Raw genomic sequence first — 13,003 nt, 5'->3', positions numbered from 1 at the left:
TCACTTGGGATTTGAGATCCTCAAAGAGCTCCTGGTAATCGGCCACAGATCCTCTTTGTCTGATTTTACTGAAGGTCTCTATAGCTTCTTCACTTATACACTCTATAAACCGCCTACACACCTCTGCAGAGAACAATTCGCAGTCAACATTGGGATTGCTCATGATGAATCCATGAAACCACACATCCGCCTTTCCTTTCAAATACATCTCTGCTACACTGACCCTCACTTCATCAGGAATTAGATGTATCTGGAAATATTTTTGAGCCTTCCTCAACCATTCTCTAGGCCCTTCCCCACTAAAATAAGGGAAATCAATCTTAGGCAGCTTAACTCCCCTCATCTCACTCCCATTAGTATTATTTCTAGACGTTGATACCATGCATGACGTGAGTATTCCTTCACCAATGTGAATTGGAACTGGTGAACTCATTTTCTATTTGTCTCTAGATTCCCCCTTTTGCTTCATCATTTGGGCCATCACGGCTACTAACGATTCATGCTTAGAATTCAATTCCCCTATCATTACTTCCATACGGTCATGCTTGTTACACAAAGCCTTCAATGTTTGATCTGAGATCTCTGCCCTATCGCTCATTCCTTGGAGAGTTTCACTGAGACCTTCAACTTCCCCGTCCAATTTTTTTATATGTTCCTCTACATCCTTAGCTCGAGTATCCAAGCCCAGACCACGTAGCTGTTTTGATACCACTTGTAATGGTTGGAGCTCAACTTCAACCAAAACCAACCAAATCAACACAACTTACTCACAACTAAAGATAGTCAGCTGGGACTTAACAATCCAAGTTGTAATTGTATTATTTGTTGGAACAAAATTACAATTAAAAGAGAAGAAGAGAAGGAAAGAAGTTCAAAGAAAAGGGTAGAAGAAGCGAGGGAAATTCAGAGAGATTGGGTATGAAGAGACAGTTCTCACCTTCTACACACTTCTTATGCTTTCCTACGATTTAAATACTACGGCTAAAACGTGTTCCCAAAGTGATAAAACGTATTACACTCAAAACAATTAAATTAGGGGCAAAACGGTGTCGTCTTGAATTCAAAATTCTAGCGGAACTTTTGGGATCTCTTCTTCTTTCTTCCCAGGTGCTTCCTTCAACTGGCTGGTTATGACAATCACCCATTTTTGCAGTATATTATATTACTTCCCGCTGGCATTCTAAAATTATTGAGCAATTTCGCTGGTTTATTATGCCAGCATGTTCCAATGCTAATTATAATGAGTGATGCATTAGGTAACTTAGGTAGTCATTGTGAACTTTTAGATTACTTTGAGGTGGGAGACTAATTATAATGTGATGCGCGCATAGGCAAACTTCTGCAACTCTTATCCGTCTTTCAGTGCATTTTTGCTCTATAGTTGTCCGTTATTGTAGAATAGCTATTATGACATCTTTTCTGTTTTTATGTGCTGATTGTGTGATGTCCAATGTTTTGTTTATTTGGTTTAGTGGGTTTAGTCCTGATAGTCTCTTTCTTGTGCAGGAAGAGAGAACTTGTCGCCTCCCATTTGGGTATCATTTCCATTTTTATTATATGTGCCTTGATTTTTATTTTTTCACTTCTTTTTCATTTTGAAAAAAGATGACATAGAGATTATCTCAATTTTCTCTTTTCAACTTGCCTGATATGATTTTGATTCCAACCCCAAGTCACGCAATGTGTAATCATAGAATCTTAAGAGGCATGGACACGCGACAAGAAACCGTCTTGTTTCTGCAGGAGATTTCATCCTTGAACGGCACTACGATCGAACAGTTGAAGAACTTGAATCTCTTATGGAAACATCAATCGACGACTACTTGAGAGCAGGACAAGAGGTAATTTTATTTTGTCTTGTGTATGCAAAATTGTTCGTGTTGATTTGTCTTTGTGATTTAATTTGGATTCTGTTATATTCTTAGAAACATATAAGATTTGATTATTTGGTTCTTCAGAGCCTTGAAAGATTCATGGAAGCAAAAAGAATGGCATCCAAGATGACACGCCTCGAGGAGAAAAATATGAAGTCTCGCCCTGATTGGGACTGTAATAACTTAAATGATGCAGTAATGATCACTTAACTGACTGATTCTTCTGCACAAATCTATTTTATTGATGTTGAACATATGTCAATGTTAATAATTGAATAATCTACCTTGTAGGATCTGAAATCATTCATAAACAGACAACTCCATCAAGAAGAAGCTGGGATGCCAGAGGATATAATTATAAAGCGCTTAAAAATTAGAGCTCATGTTGCATTCACAAGTGGCTTGAACACGTCTGTGTTTGCAAACGCATGTGAAGAAGCAAAAAGCTGTGCTATTTGCATGGTTTGTAACATTAGATTGTATTGGACTGTGATGCCATAAATATATATTTGTGTGTCCAACCCATTTGGGCAATGATGATATTAAAAGGTCTAACAGATACTACCCAACCCATTGCCCAATAATTCAATGTTGAAAGCAAATGAAACCCGGCCCAAATGAAATAATCCACGTGTGTCGCTCTGAACCCTTTGATCTATTTAACCTAACATCTACGGTGATGACCCATTAATATATAAATGAGGTCTGAGACATTTTGCCCTAATTTTGAGTCATATTTTCTGTGCCTCTTTGTGATATTTTCTCTCGAACCTTCTGGGTTTTCTCTCTTGGACGACTCTGTGTCTTTTGCCTCTTTTCCTTCTTCATGAATCTGTTGATTAAGCCATAAAACCTCTGGTTTTGTGGCTAATGTGTGGTCTCCCTGTTTGTGTGACTGTTCGGTTGTGTTTAGACGAGAGTTTCCTGTTCAGGTTTGAGGGTTTTGGGTCCAGTGTAGTGACTGCCTCTGTGTTTGTTCTTTGGGATTGTGGTTTATGAGCTTTCAACATTGTACAGACGGGTACAATGCATAATCTGAGCCTAAATCGATGAAAATCTTGATGCTTTTGGTTTGAGGGTTTTCGGTCATTTGTTGAGTCGATTTGAGCTGATTTCTTGTAACAATGGTATTAGAGCCTTTAAATGCTGTTCGAGTCCCTGTCTCCGACGATCGGTCGTGAGAAATTAATTTTCACGACCGGATCTTTTGGGAGACGAACTATCTACTACGGATCTTGATTCGGTTTATGATTTCTTGAGTTTTTTCTTTGTGAACTAACTTTGTTGTTGGTGGTTCTTGCAGACGAAAACATTGATTTCGAAATCCCCTTTTGTGAACTGGCTTGAAAGAAATTGAGTTTCCTGTGTGCTACTTAATCTGCCGATCGAATTATCTAACTCATTTTTTTATTAAATTGAAATACATGATTTATTTCTTCATGTCAAGAATTTGTGTGTTTCTTGTGATGATTGCGTTCTGAAATTTTTGGAATATTGCATAATATACTTTGTTTTTGGAATACTGCATATTAATCTTGGTGACTGTTAATTGATAATTTGTCTTTAAACTTGCATAATTTGCACAGCACTACTGTGTTCTTTGGGTTGAGCCTTGACCTGACGTCTTTGAGCCTCACGGAATCCTGGTGAACCCAAGACACAACACTGCATATTTGAAGTGTTTATTATTCCTCTGATTGGTTACTATTTTTTGTTAATATTCACTGTGTTATATCCCCTGATAGTTTTCATACTATTTGTGATACTTTGTGATTGTCATACATCTTGTGAAATATCTTCTTGTTCCTTCTAGTTGAACTTTAACCCTCAAAAGCTTTCCTTATATTGATTAAAAATTTCAAATGACAATGGGAACATTTGAACTTGGGGTTTTTAATGGAAAAGAGGATTTCCCCATTTGGCAGCAAAAAATGAGGGGGGGGTTCTTGTTCAACAGAAAGTGTCTGAAGCTATAACTGGTGAATATCCTGCTACTATGACTGATGAACAAAAGACTGAATCTGATGATCTTGCCTATACTTCCATTATTCTTCACTTGTCTGATCCAGTATTAAGAAAGATTGGAAAATTGGATAATGCAAAAGCTTTATGGGATAAACTTGAGGAACTTTATTTGATAAAATCATTACCAAATAAACTATTTCTTTTGGAAAAAATTTTCAGCTTCAAAATTGATATCTCGAGACTTAGATGTTAATCTTGACACTTTTAATAGACTAGTACAAGATATAACTAATGCTGGGGATAAAGTATCTAAAGAATATAAGACTGTAATTTTGTTAAATTCCATACCTGATGTGTATAAAGATGTTCAAACAGCTATTAAGTATGGAAGAGAGTCTTTGACTCCTGAGATAGTGATTGATACTTTAAGAAGCAAGGATTTGAAAGTTAGATGTGAGAGACATGGCAAGGAAAGTGAGAACCTATTTGTAAGAGGTAGACCACTAATCAGATCTAGTAATAATCAAGGTAACCAAAGTAATCAGGGAAATAATACCTTTAGGAAGAAGGGAAAGGGTATACAAAGGTCAAAGTCTAGAAATGGTGCTAGAAAATGTTATGGTTGTGGAAAAACAGGACATTACATTAAAGACTACTTTAAAAAGAAAAATGAGCAAAGAGAGGTTAAAATTGATGAAGGGAATATTGTTGAACCTCTAGGTGAGGGTACTATTGATGTCTATGTTGTGACTGAGTCCTTCTCTGATTTGAACTCTGCAAATTATGCAGATAATTCAAGTCAGAGTGTAGAGTGGATCTTAGATTCTGGTTCTACCTTTCATATAACATCTAGAAAGCATTGGTTGCTTGATTTTAAGGACTTAGATGAAGGTGAGGTTGTTATGGGTAACAATGCAGCCTGCAAAGTGTTGGGGATAGGCAGTGTGATTTTAAAATTTGATAATGGGTACACCTTTACCTTAGAAAGGGTGAGGTATGTACCAGATTTAAATAGAAATCTGATTTCAGTTGGGAACTTAGATGACATAAATCTCCAAGGAAAATTTGGAGAAGGTTTCTTGAAAATAGTTAAAGGATCTTTAGTTATTTTCAAGGGCATTAAAAGAAATGGAATTTATGTAACTAAGGCTAATATTTTAAGTCACACTGTAGAATCCTCTATGGCTAAGAGTGATGCTACATTGAAATGACATAATAGGTTAGCCCATGTGAGTGAGAAAGGTTTACAAATCTTAAGTAAGAAGGGTGTTTTTGGTAGTGATGTAATTTCTAAAATTCCTTTTTGTGAATATTGTACCTTAGGTAAACATCATAGACTTTACTTTAGTACAGGAAAACATAAGACTACATCTATCCTAGAGTATATACATTCTAATTTGTGAGGTCCATCATCCACCACTTCTCAAGGTGGGAATATGTATTTTTTATCCTTAATTGATGATTTTTCAAGAAAGGTATGGGTATTCCTTTTGAAACAAAAATAGACACTTTTGGAAAATTTAAAACTTGGAAAACTTTGATTGAAAATCAAATGGATAAAAAGATTAAAATTCTAAGGACAGATAATGGATTAAAATTTTGTAATACTAATTTTGAAAAATTGTGTATGGATGATGGTATTCTAAGACATAAAACAGTACCATATACCCAACAACAGAATTGTATAGCTGAAAGGATGAATAGGACAATCCTAGACAAGGTTAGATGTATGATGTTTAATTCGGGTGTCCCTAAAGTGTTGTGGGGAAAGGCTATTATGACAACAGTTTATATCATAAATAGGACCTTAACTAGTGCATTAGATGGCAGGACACCTGAGGAAGTGTGGACAGGTAAGTTGGCTGACTATACACACTTAAAAACCTTTGGTTGTGCAGCATATTCACACCAAAGTGTAGGAAAACTTCAGCCTAGATCTCAGAAATGTATTTTTATGGGATACCCTGAAGGAGTGAAGGGGTACAGGCTTTAGGTGAGAGAAATTAGGGGTTTTAAGATGATAACCAGTAGGAATGTGACCTTCAATGAAAATGAGATGCCTTGTTTAGATAGGAAAGCCTCAAGTGAGGAGCCTAAGGGCTAGGAAGAAGAAAATACTAGGCTACAGATAGAACTTGAACCTTCACCTGATCTTGTAGTTGAAAATCAAGAGGAAAATGGAACTATGGAAGAATCAGGTGATGAAACAGTTCAAGGACATGCTGGTGAGTTAGTAAACCCTCTAGGTGATTATCAGTTAACTAGAGATAGGGTTAGAAGAGAAATAAGAGAGCCTATTAGGATGCATGACTATTTTCACTTGCTATGTTGTCATATCAGGATTTAACTTTCAAGGAGCCTAAATCGTATGAAGAGGCTATTAGTTGTCAGTCTTCCAAAGAATGGCAACTTATTATGAAGGAAGAAATAAGGTCCTTAGGGAAGAAAAAGACCTAGAGCTTAGTGCCTAAACCTAAAAATAAATCTCTAGTTGACTATAAGTGGGTTTATACTGTTAAAGAAGGTAATTCTTCTAATCAGCTCGTTAGGTTTAAAGCTAGATTAGTGGCTAAGGGGTTTACCCAAAAACCTGGTATTGATTATAATGAGTTTTTTTCTCCTGTTGTGAAATATACTGCCATTAGAGTCATGCTTGCATTAGTTGCACATTATAATTTTGAATTAGAAGAAATGGATGTTAAAACTGCTTTTTTGCATGGAGACCTTGATGAAACCATATATATGAGACAACCACAAGGTTTCATTGAAAATAGAAAATCTGATCATGTATGCCAGTTAAAAAGATCACTTTATGACCTAAAACAATCTCCTAGGCAATGGTATAAACGTTTTGATAACTTTGTGTCTTCAGTTGGGTTTGTTAGAAGTTTATTTGACCATTGCTTGTATTTTAAAAGGGATAACAGCAACTGTGTGACTGTTTATTTGCTGTTATATGTGGATGATATGTTGTTAATTGGCCAGAAAATAAGTGATACAAATGAGATTAAAAATAAGCTTAGTGCTGAATTTGAAATGAAAGATCTTGGGCATGCTAAAAGGATTTTAGGGATGGACATTAAAAGAAATAGGTCCCAGCAGTTATTAATGTTGTCACAAATTGATTATGTGAAGAAGGTCCTATCCAAGTTTCCAATGCATGATTCTAAATTTGTGACATTACCTCTTGCATGTCATTTTAAGTTGAGTAAAGATCAGTCTCCACATGATGAATCTGATATTAAATATATGGAAAAGGTACCATATTCAAATGTTGTTGGATCTGTAATGTACACCATGGTTTTCACACGACCCGATGTTGCACATGCTATAAGTACCTTAAGTAGATTTATGTCTAACCCTGGCCTTGAACATTGGAATGCAATGAAATGGTTATTAAGGTATTTGAAAGGCTCAGCAGACTTAGGCTTATGTTTTAGATCTAGTAAAGAAGGAGTTAGTTTAAAGGGATACGTAGATTCTGACTATGCCAGTGATAGAGATAACAAGAAATCAACTACTGCTTATGTGTTTACTTTGTGTGATACTTGTATAAGTTGGAAGTCTCAATTGCAATCAATTATAGCCTTATCAACTACTAAGGCAGAATATGTGGCTGCAACTGAGGCCATTAAAGAGGCCTTATGGCTGAAAGGTCTTCTAAATGAGGTAAATGAATCTGTTGACCCCGTTGTTGTATACTCTGATAGTCAAAGTGCTATACATTTATGTAAAATCCAGTTTTTTCATGAAAGAACTAAACACATAGATGTGAGAATGCATTTTATTAGAGATATTGTGGAAAAAGAATCTATTTTGCTTCAAAAAATCCCTACTCAGTTTAACTCCGCTGATATGGGTACTAAGGTACTTCCTCTAAATAAGTTTAAGTCATGTTTGCAACTCTTAAGAATTGATACTAGGGAAACTTTGTGTTTGTGTAGGTGTATTTGATTTGGTGCTAATGATCTATAAAGAATTATACCAATTGCTTGAAAAGTCTTTTGTTAAATTTTTCTTTTCTTTATCTTTGTGAGTTTGGATCATTGGCATTAAGAGAGAGATTTATTGGGCTGTGATGCCAAAAATATATATTTGTGTGTCCAGCCCATTTGGGCAATGATGATATTAAAAGGTCCAACAGATACTAACCAGCCCATTGCCCAATAATTCAATGTTGAAAGCAAATGAAACCTAGCCTAAATGTAATAACCCACGTGTGTCGCTCTGGACCCTTTGATCTACTTAACCTAATATCTACTGTGATGACCCATTAATATATAAACGGGGTCTGAGACGTTTTGCCCTAATTTTGAATCATATTTTCTGTGCCTCTTTGTGATATTTTCTTTGGAACCTTCTGGGTTTTCTCTCTTGGGTGACTCTATGTCTTCTGCCTCTTCTCCTTCTTCATGAATCTGTTGATTAAGCCATAAAACCTCTGGTTTTGTGGCTACTGTGTGGTCTCCCTGTCTGTGTGACTATTCAGTTGTGTTTAGACGAGATTTTCCTGTTCGGGTTTGAGGGTTTTGGGTCCAGTGTAGTGACTGCCTTTGTGTTTGTTCTTTGGGACTGTGGTTTATGAGCTTTCAACATTGTACAGACGGGTACAATGCATAATTTGAGCCTAAATCAATGAAAATCTTGATGCCTTTGGTTTGAGGGTTTTGGGTCATTTGTTGAGTCGATTTGAGCGGATTTCTTGTAACAGTTGATATATGTTTCATATTCTTGACAAACAATCCAGTTAATATTTACTTTTAAATGATTTGTTAGATTAGGAACTGATTTAGTGATTTGATACAACAGGAGAACTATGAGAACGAAGATAAGATTGGTAGTTTATGCGACTGTGCACATGAGTTTCATGCCAATTGCATGAAAGTGTGGCTGCAGCGGAAGAACATTTGTCCCATATGTAACTCCTTGGCATTGGTACCAAATGATTATCCAGATTGGGTTAGCGACTTAGGAGTGTTGCGAGCCTTCTTTAAGCGCGATGTTACTAGAAGTTATTAAGAATAAATCCTCTGGTTAAGTGAAGACTATTTATGTTATTGTATTTATGCACTTTATACCGATGAAGATGAAATAGCAAAATATGATATTGTCATAATGTTGAAATTATTATTCAAAATCAATAAAATAGACTTTATAATGAAAAAAGGATTCGAAAGCTAAAACTTTGGTCGCATAGGCCTTTGTGGCATGTGGTCGCATAAAAACATGTAGGGCTTACATGCGCTGCAAGTGATTAACATATGCGAAAACTTAGAACTTAAAAATAGCCATTAATATTGGATTTTGTTTAAATTCTTAATGACATTTGGTGAAAAACTTACAACTTTTCATGATTTCTTGGCACTATTTCGTGAATATTGACTTAAATCTATAACTATATGATAGATTATCACATCAAACACATAATTCAATAATTTGAGATCAAGTCTTCATTCCAAAAGATAGAATTTATATTCTTTCCATCATATTCAAATTTCTTTTAAAGTGTTCTTGAAGTTTTGATAGAAAACATAAAGTGTTTAAGTGTTTTTCTATTACATACCATTTGTTTGTGTCTGTTTAAGCATAAAATTCAATCCAAGAAAGGGTAAATATTGTTTGAGGATAACGAATTTTGTGTTTAAGCATTTTTCTTTAATTCTGGTGTCCTTGTTTTTGTTCCTTTTTTTTTTTTCTCTCTTTCTCCATCTCCTTTTTATGGAAACATTTCCAAACAATCTCAAACAATATTTCATAATGGAAAACGATACTACGAAGATGACGATCAAATTGATGAATCAAGATCTTGTTCATCTAGATCGATTTGATAGGACAAATTTCACAAGATGACAAGGCAAGTTGAGGTTTCTTCCCATGGAGTTGAAGATCTTTTACATTCTTGATCCAAAATTGACACCACCACTTGTTGATCCAACGAATGAAAATACCAAAGTCCAAAAGATTGAGAGAGAAAAAAAACGTCAAGAGGGTGAACTTATATGCCACAGTCATATTCTTAACGCTCTATTCAATCGATTGTATGATCTCTACACAAATACATTATCGACAAAAGAAATATGAGATGCTATGAAAAATAAGTACAAAGTCGAAGAAGATGATACTTAGAAATTCCTAATTTCAACTTCAAATTCCTTGATAACATTTCACTCTTCCCCCAAGTACATGAGTTACAAGTTCTTGTCAACAAGTTGAATGCGATTAAAATTGAGATCCTGAAATCTTTCCAAGTAGGAACAACCATTGCTAAACTCTTAGGGACTTGGAAAGGATATTGGAAGAAAATAATGCATACTTCCATAGATTATTCTTTGGAACAAGTGCAAAAATATCTTTGAATGGAAGAAGAATTGAGGGCAAGAGATAAGAATGACAAATCTTATAAAGGAACTTCAAATGCCAATGTAGTAGAGAAGATCAAATCTTAAAATAAATCCAACAAGATAAAACCTTCTAAAAAATTTAACAAGTTTAAGAATAAGTCCAATAGAGATTGTTTTGTATGTGGGCAACCCAAATATCATGCAAAGAAATGTCGACATTGAAAGCAAAATAACTTCAAAGGAAATGTAATCAAGGGAGAATTTCTTGGTTGGTGGTATAATACATGTGCAACTTTACATAAATCATATGATGAGTCTTTATTCAAGACCTATTATAAAGTCGATGGAGATCAAGAGATTCAACATGGGTTGTAAAGGCCTCTCTAAAGTAGTTAGGAGAGGAAATGTAGAGATTATCTCCACTTTCAAAAAAATCTTTACTCTAACAAATGTACAACGTGTTTTTGAAATGAATAGGAACTTAGTTAGTGGTAATCTTTTATGAAAATCGGGCATAAAAAGTGTTGACAATTTTGTATTATCTCTAAATGGGAAATTTGTTGGAAGTAGTTATTCTAGTGAAGGAATGGTCAAACTTTCTACTATTGACAAAATTATTAAGAAAGTTGATTTTGACTATATTTTTGATTCATTTACTTTATGACATGCCATATTCGATCACATAAGTAAGAGTACCATAAAAAAATGTTAAAATGTGACTTAATATTATATAATGAAAATGATGCATTTAAATGAAAAATATGTATAAAATCTAGAATGACTAAGAAGTCATATTAAAGTGTAAATAGGACTTTTAATATTTTAAAATTAATTCATACAGAAATATGTGAATTAAATGGTATGTTAACTAGATGTGGAAACTATTTTATTACCTTTATAGATTGCCACTCTAAATATACTTATGTTTATTTAACGAAATATAAACATGAAATTTTGATATGTTTGAAACATATAAAATTGAAGCTGAAAATCACTTAAGTGAGAAAATAAAAACTCTAAGAAGCGATAGAGGAGGTGGATACTTTTCTAATAATTTTAGCTTGTTTTGTGAACAACAATGTATAATTCATCAATATTCTGAATCTAGAATACTTAAACAAAATGGTTTGGCTGAAAGGAAAAATAGAACTTTAGTTGAAATGATAACTGTCATATTAACTTATGCTAAGTTATCATTTAATTTATGGGTGTTAAGCATTGTTGAGTGCACGTAGGATACTAAATAGAATTCCCTCGAAATTTACAAAAACTTCTCCTTATGAATTGTGAGAAGGAAGAAACCTGATATTGAATGCTTCAAATTGTAAAGTGTCTTGCATATTGTAAAAACACCACCCCTAATAGGATCAAGTTGGGTCCAAGAGACATTACATGTGTCTTTGTTGGTTATGTTAATAATAGCAAATCAAATGGATTGTTAAATTTGGAAACCAAAGTAATAATTGAATCAAGTGATGTTCAGTTTTTTGAGAATTCACAATCCTCGGATAATGAATTAAGGGAAATTTATAATGAGATTTCTAACTCGAGTGGAACATAAGATGAAATATCTTCTAAAAATGTTCGGGAATCTTGTGAACCACGAAAAAACAAAAGAACTCGAATTGAGAAGCCTTTAGGATTTGATGAAATTGACTCTCAATTTATTTTATTTCACCTAGTATAAGAAAATAAGAAGAATGTTGTAAGAGCAATTCCTTTCGTTCTACAAGTGAAGACCGATCATAAAATTTATAGAGAATTTATGACTTTTCGTGATAGCATCTTTTGAAAAGATGCAATTAAAGATAAAATTAATTCAATTATGTCAAATAATACATGAAAACTTGTCGATTTATTACCCGGATCCAAACCTATCGGATGTCAATGGGTGTTTATGAGAAAATACAATGTTGATAGTTCTCTTAATACCTTTAAAACTAGATTAGTAGCTAAAGGGCATTGACATAAGGAATGAATAGATTATTTTGATACCTATGCGCTAGTACCTAGAATAACTTCAATTAAGATTTTATTCGTATTAGTTTCGATATATGATTTGTATATTCATCAAATGGATGTTAAGATGACATTCTTAAATGGAAATCTTGATGAAGAGATTTATATGAAACAATTCGAAGGGTTTTATATTCTAAAGTGTGTGATGAATATATATAATCTTTATTTGCTTGTATATGGATGACATATTGATTATGAGTAATCACATGGATGGAATCAAAAAGACAAAGAGGTTTCTATGTTTAACATTTCAAATGAAAGATCTTGAACAAGTGGATACCATATTGAATATCAAAGTTACAAAAACTAGTAGGATTTTTTTAAGTCAATCACATTATATTGAGAATGTGATTAATAGGTTCAAATATTTGAACATAAAAGAATTCAATACCCCTCTCGATCCAAGTTTAAAACTTATAAAGAATGATGTAAGAGAAATTGCTCAATTGTAGTATGTAAGTGCTATAGAAAGTCTAATTTGCACAATTCAATACACAAGACTGAACATAGCGTTTGCAATTCATAAACTTAGTATGTTTACTAGTAATGCGAGTAAGGAATATTGGAAGGCCATTAGAAGAGTTCTTGGCTATTTAAAGAAAACCAAGAATTTAGGTCTATAATATTCTAAATTTTCGACTATATTAGAAGGATTTATCGATGCTAGTTAGATATCTAGTACAGATAAAATTAAATTTACTTCGAGTTGGGTGTTTACTTTTGGAGGAGGTGCTCTTTCTTGAAAATTAAAGAAACAAATATGTATTACACACTCAATCATAGAATCTGAATTTCAAGAAAGAA

The 13,003-nt window shown here is 33.9% G+C and overlaps 1 protein-coding gene across 1 annotated transcript; it reads left to right on the top strand.

The window, feature by feature from the left end:
* Positions 1–1,240: 1,240 nt before the first annotated feature.
* Positions 1,241–8,916, top strand: LOC111400211 (E3 ubiquitin-protein ligase MBR1-like). The gene is made up of 6 exons (XM_023027637.1): positions 1,241–1,256; positions 1,473–1,535; positions 1,744–1,841; positions 1,959–2,069; positions 2,166–2,336; positions 8,649–8,916. The coding sequence occupies exons 1-6, from the start codon at positions 1,241–1,243 to the stop codon at positions 8,856–8,858; spliced, it is 669 nt and encodes a 222-aa protein (XP_022883405.1). The 3' UTR covers positions 8,859–8,916.
* Positions 8,917–13,003: the final 4,087 nt, after the last annotated feature.

The sequence above is a fragment of the Olea europaea genome, chromosome 10, assembly GCF_002742605.1.
Source record: "Olea europaea var. sylvestris chromosome 10, O_europaea_v1, whole genome shotgun sequence".
Lineage (NCBI taxonomy): Eukaryota > Viridiplantae > Streptophyta > Magnoliopsida > Lamiales > Oleaceae > Olea > Olea europaea.
Note: the sequence above shows the minus strand (reverse complement) of the source record. Positions and strands in the feature narration are given on the sequence as shown.

What these genes read in the sequence shown, in the direction of transcription:
- LOC111400211 (XM_023027637.1), top strand. An exon ending in GTAATAACTTAAATGATGCA is followed by an intron (nt 2,070 to 2,165) that starts GTAATGATCACT and finishes TCTACCTTGTAG; the next exon opens with GATCTGAAATCATTCATAAA. An exon ending in AAAGCTGTGCTATTTGCATG is followed by an intron (nt 2,337 to 8,648) that starts GTTTGTAACATT and finishes TTGATACAACAG; the next exon opens with GAGAACTATGAGAACGAAGA.